The sequence below is a fragment of the Protomyctophum parallelum genome (assembly GCF_964188405.1).
Source record: "Protomyctophum parallelum genome assembly, chromosome: 11".
Classification (NCBI taxonomy): Eukaryota; Metazoa; Chordata; class Actinopteri; order Myctophiformes; family Myctophidae; genus Protomyctophum; species Protomyctophum parallelum.
The window spans coordinates 9,241,994-9,248,291 of record NC_139707.1 but is presented as its reverse complement, the minus strand read 5'-3'; the positions used below and the strand labels follow the sequence as shown (position 1 = coordinate 9,248,291).

Here is a 6,298-nt window from a genome sequence, read left to right as displayed (position 1 = left end):
GCCTGAAGTGTCCAGACCCATGAGCAGACGCTATATCAACTGATGCGCAACGAGGAAGCCAGTGGAATAATAGGAAGAAATAGAAGTATACGGTGGATTCGGGGAGTGTGTGTGTGTGTGTGTGTGTGTGAGAGAGAGACGTGTGCGCACGCACACGCACGTTAGTGCACATGTCAGTGCGTGTGTGTGTGTCGTTACCTGAGGTGGGTGACCTGCTTCTTTCCATGTCCATGGACTGCTGGTTGTCGGAGAGTTCCGTAAGGCCTGCCACCGCCGGGAGGGAGGGGGGACAGGAAGGAACGGTGGAACAGACACAGCGTGTCACTTCATGTCACATTCCCCATTGTCACTTTATGGCCACATCTGTTTGTTGCGCTCAGCCACTCACGTCCTGAAGACACAGCTTGGAAAACGTTGTCGGTCTCTCGACAGTCTCTGCTTTGATTATTTTTTTCTTTGTACATTGAGCTTTGAGCCAAATATGATTGAAACATTTCCAGTTTGATTTCCCTGTTCGCTCTCACATTCATTTGGGGAACAATACTTTGGAAAAACAATAGATAGACAATAGGCTATTTGAGTAAGGGCTGTTATTGGAAATATACGCAATACTTTCTTCCTTACTGTTCTGAAGGAGCAGAGTGGCTGAACGCAAGGATCTCCAAAGGTGACCAGGCCCGCACGGCAACCTTTCACTCCAACAGATGGTGTGGTTGGTTCATCATCCCCTTGACACTGTTGTCATGAAGCGATGCAGTGCAAGCCTTTGACAATGTACAGTTACGGTGATATAAAAGACCAACCTGATCTTGCAGATCTTCCGTTTATATCGGCGTATAGGGCGATAAAGCCACGTTCATTAATGAACCCTAATGCTTCATTGACTGGAGTCCCACAGGGCTCTGTACTAGAGGCATTCTACAAGCACACAACATCTTGCAGATCAGCTACCTTCACCCTGGAATAAGGCTCTTTTAAAAGACTTACATTTATCATTATTTCTGACGTTTTGACCTCATTTAAACTGGCTTCACAACAGAGAAACCGAAGCATTCAATCATCATTCATTTTGTACTCTGCATTGAATATCAGCGCACCTGGTGTATGAACGTAGCTCTATTCGACCGTCCTTCTGTGCGTCGCTTGGAAATTACATCAAATGTGAAACTTTAATGCCCTTGAGAAGTGACTACAGTAACTCAAAGGCAGTGTTTCATTTTCTTTTCTTTTTTAACAAAAGAGACTTACTGCTGGACATGACTGGAATAGGAGAGCAGTTGCTGCACAGTTGTTGCTGTGAGAAAGATGATGAGTAAAATGATGGAATTAAACGACCTCAGGTTCCCGCTGTGTTTGACTGGTCCTTCGGTCAAAGCAAACAGCCCCTTTCATTCCAATCATCTCTCCAGTGTGTCTCCCCCCCAGAAGACCCCCCCCCCCCCCCCCCCACCCAACCCAACCCTGGCCCTCTGCCCCCCCCCCCGGCAATGCCCCCCCCCAACCCCCCCCCCCCCCCAGCCTTTCGAGAAAGGCCCCGACTTACTCTGGTAGGAGGGACGGCTCCTTTTCTTTGAATCGGAATAAAAGCTACTCAGGCCGCCGCGCATGCACAATTCTGTCAGGCAGGCCAGCATGCCCCCCCACACCACCAGGCAGGCCAGCATGCCCCCCCCCACACCACCAGGCAGGCAGCAGGCACCAAGAAAGTGGGGGTGGTGGTGGTGGGGGTGGGGTCGAGGTATCGAGGAAGGGGAACGGAGGGAGTGGGGAGAGAGAGAAAGAACACACAGGCTTTATAGAAGTGGTAAAATAAAGTGAGAGCAAGCAGCAGAACCCAAGTTAGCCTCAGGGGGTATAGGAGAGTTAACAGAAGATACCCATGAGGCTATACTGCACCAAAACAGACGTGATTTGGACACATTTGCTTTGATCTACTGCAGGAAGAACTGCGTTAGTATACAGGAAAAACTAGCATTATTATGTAATAAAGGAAGCAGCAATCCCTCCCTGATCACAATACATAACGTAGTCCATCTACAAGAAATAATTGCTTTCTGTAAAAAAAAAACATAGCATTGTCTTTCATGTGCACTCGTGCATGCCACAAGGCACGCTAAATGTAGTGTGTACACTACATTTAGGTTTTTTTCCCCCTCCCCACAATATAATTCTTCACAATATCTCAAAGTCTATGGGGGGTAAGGAAATGACAAGATTATTACAAAAGAAAAGATGAAAGATGAATGGAATGCATTTGGAAACAACAAGTATGCTGTGTCTGTGGGCGCATTACTGTGATTTGAACACAGCGGGACGGCGCAGAGAAAGACAGGGCAATTATCTATTTTTGGGAGGGTTTGGCTTGCTGGTGGAAAAGGGGATTTGAATGACGTGACCCTGGGAGACTTTAAGAAAGAGGCAGCCCGAAGCCCAAAGCTCCCTGCTGGTTCAATAACAGCACATTTAACCACACATCCTCCTCCTCAACCTCGCTGTTATATGAAGGCCTGAAGAATACCTGTTGGGTATTTGCGGTTATGTTTGTGGGAGTTTATAAAAGAAAGTAACGAGACTACGCGAGACAAAATACATTTTAGTCTAAATCAACTGTAGATTTAGTCGACTAAAATCGTATGATATTTAGTCGACTAAAACTAGACTAACACCAACACATTCCGGGTGACTAAATGTGACTAAAACTAAATGAAGTTTCATTCCAAAGACTATGACTAAACTAAAATAGCAATTTGCTGCCAAAAACAACACTGGAATCCCACGGTGCATTATTGGTCCTACTCGCCGCATTACAATAACCCTAACCCTAACTAACTATACTAACTAACTACTAACCCTATCCCTAAATCCAAGGCTCACCGCACAGGAAGTTATGGGCAGTCCCTCCCCATGGTCAATCGGAAAGGAATCCAAAATATCAGACAAATACATCTTGATCACATGACTGATTTAGTAGCCTGGGCAGCATTCCATTTCGGGTTTTTTATGATCCGGTCGGGAGCGGATGGTAAATTTTGTCATGGTGTAGTCATGATTTTGTCATGATTTGTAGTCTGGCAGGAAAACACATGCAACACGGAATCAGAAGTACCCAAAATACTTCTCGGAATCATAATTGTGTGTGTGTGTGTGTGTGTGTGTGTGTGTGTGTGTGTGTGTGGGGGGGGGGTGTGTCTTGACTACAGATAATGTGTTCAAGCAATATCAGACAGAGGGAAAGAAGGACAGAGAGAGAGAGAGAGACCAGACGTCGACAACATGCACTGTAATGCCACCGTGAAGTGAAATGACAAAATGCAACCTGTTGCATGCACCCCATGTCAAAGTGCTGCTCCGCCTAGCACTGGCATGGATGGTGTGTTTGTGTGTGTGTGTGTGTGTGTGTGTGTGTGAGTGAGTGAGTGTGGGTGGGTGGGTGCGTGCGTGCGAGTGTGTGTGTGTGTGTGTGTGTGTGTGTGTGTGTGTGTGTGTGTGTGCATAGACATATATAAAGGCTAGATGGCTCAAGGCGGAGTATCTGACGTAGGTCACCCGGCGGCCATCTTGCTTCGGGACTACAGTACAGTATATGTCCAATGGCAGCTCAAACAAAAACGGTCATAACTCGCTCAAATCCTGACGGATTTACAAACGGGTTGGTTCATTACAAACGTTGTCAACGTGGCTATGATTCAGGATGCTTATCTGCTTAATTTTGTTTTTTATATGAACGTTGTATAAAAGCATATAAGTATGCGGACTTCTCCGACGTGTATGACAAACCAAACCGTTTGAAAATCGGTTGAACATTGAGCAAGTTATGGTTATTTAAAAGCACATGCCCCATAGACACAAGGTTATGCTGCCCCGAGGTAAGATGGCCGCCACGTAGCAACGTCGCTCTCCATTGGCCAGAGCGCGGGCCGGGTGAGCCATCTAGCTTTCTTATATATATACTGTATATATATGTGTGTGGGTTCCTATACCTGAGGTGGACTGTCTGTTCCTGTCTGTCCCTATACCTGAGGTGGACTGTCTGTTCCTATACCTGAGGTGGACTGTCTGTCCCTATACCTGAGGTGGACTGTCTGTTCCTGTCTGTCCCTATACCTGAGGTGGACTGTCTGTTCCTGTCTGTCCCTATACCTGAGGTGGACTGTCTGTTCCTGTCTGTCCCTATACCTGAGGTGGACTGTCTGTTCCTGTCTGTCCCTATACCTGAGGTGGACTGTCTGTTCCTGTCTGTCCCTATACCTGAGGTGGACTGTCTGTTCCTGTCTGTCCCTATACCTGAGGTGGACTGTCTGTTCCTATACCTGAGGTGGACTGTCTGTTCCTATACCTGAGGTGGACTGTCTGTTCCTGTCTGTCCCTATACCTGAGGTGGACTGTCTGTTCCTGTCTGTCCCTATACCTGAGGTGGACTGTCTGTTCCTATATACCTGAGGTGGACTGTCTGTTCCTGCGTGGGGAGCGTGTGAGTCTCTGGTAGGGGTCTGTGGTTCCGTATAGGTCCAGGGTGGACATGGACAACAGGATGGTCTTCTGGAGGTAATCCACCACCGCCAGGCCGTTACAGTTCCCCAGCGCTAGACTGAGCGCACACACGCAGGCACACACACACACACACACACACACACACACACACACACACACACACACGCATACACACACACATGAAGATATAACATTCACTGTTTGGATATACTACAGTTGTAGTCACACAGTTTATATTTACATGTACATGGTGTCCATAACACACTGACTCATACAGTATGTTAGTTTACATTTCCATGGCGTGTCGATAATAGCACTGGAGCCAATGTGTAGGCGAGGTGGCAGGACAGAAACAGGGAAAGACAGGCTGCATTTATTTACACAGGATACAGAGAGACTGAAATGGTGGCGGATCTAACTCGATTATCTGCTCAATGACTCAGTGACACAGCGGATGTGCAGTTGGAAAGGGATTTTCACAAACAGATGGAGCATTGTTGTGATCCCTATAAAACGACTGCTGCTTTCTGAACTTGAATGATGTACACAACAACAAACGTGCAACAATAGGCTACAGACCTTTGATTGATAACATTTAGAAGTACATATCATTTACGAGCTCAGTGGCCTTGTGGTTAGAGTGTCCGCCCTGAGACTGGGAGGTCGGGGTTTGAACCCTGGCCGGGTCATACCAAAGACTCTAAAAATAGGACCCAGTGCCTCCCTGCTTCACACTCGCGTCAAGGGATGGATTGGGGTGTAAGTCCCTGCGACATACTAGCGTCATGTCCAGGGGGTGTACTTGTACATCAAGCTGCCTCACGCTACAGAAACAGGAGATAGGCTCCTGCCCTATGGGCCCCATGGCTCGGCAAGGCTATTTATCATTTACGTTTAAATGGCGAAAACTAAATGGAAACTAAATGAAAACTATGCTATGATTGATGACTAAAAGTAAGACTAAATATATTGGCAATTTCGTCAACAAATAAAACTAGGATAAAATGTTAGGGACTAGTGGACAAGAGATCCAGTATAAATAAAAGACAAGTCATTTTACACTTGATTTCAAGTGTAAAAAAATAGCCGATCTACAAGCTTGTGTAGATCGGCTATTTTCAGCAAGTGTATCATTACGATGGCATCAACGTCTAAAATACATTTTAGTCGACTAAATCAACTGTAGATTTAGTCGACTAAAATCTTATGACATTTAGTCATAAAACTAGTCTAAAACTAGACTAACACATTACAGGTGACTAAATGAAGTTTCATTCCAAAGACTATGATTAAACTAAAATAGAAATTTGCTGCCTAAAACAACACTGGGGGGGAAAGGGAGCAGTCCAAGAACAGAGCCAACTGAGGTCAAGTATCATCTCATTCAAGTATAGAAGGATTTAAGTGGTTATAAAGCTTGCGATTCACTGGCATAGAAACGCTGGATCTAACACAGAGCGGCCGTTGTCATTTAGCTGTAATGCAGATGCCAAAATATTACAACCAATGAAGTCCATCAAGGTTAATTGCGGCGAGAGTGAGGTCTAGCCAACACCAACTTGGGATTCCTGGATCGCTGCCCTCCACAATTTCCTCTATCCAACATCAGGTTCTTGAGCTCTGCAGTGTTGTCAGCCAAGCTGCCGTGCTGCAGCACGTCTACATATAGGTGGTATATACGCTTCTTTCCCTTCCTGGCTTTGCCCTGGGTTGACTCCCATAGGGTCAATTTACTCAAGTTCTGGATCCTTCTCTCTCTGACTTTGTCCGTGACCTGTGGTAGGTTCCCATGGAGGTCCACATTTCT

General features: G+C 46.1%; 1 protein-coding gene across 1 annotated transcript in view; it reads right to left on the bottom strand.

The window, feature by feature from the left end:
- Positions 1–6,298, bottom strand: part of stxbp5l (syntaxin binding protein 5L) — a gene marked incomplete at its 5' end in the record, with an annotated part of 281,832 nt that overhangs the window by 36,163 nt on the left and 239,371 nt on the right. Inside the window, 3 exons of the mRNA XM_083777165.1 lie at positions 199–264; positions 1,544–1,615; positions 4,437–4,588. Coding sequence (XP_083633291.1) covers positions 199–264; positions 1,544–1,615; positions 4,437–4,588 — 290 coding nt within the window. The remainder of the gene's footprint in view (positions 1–198; positions 265–1,543; positions 1,616–4,436; positions 4,589–6,298) is intronic.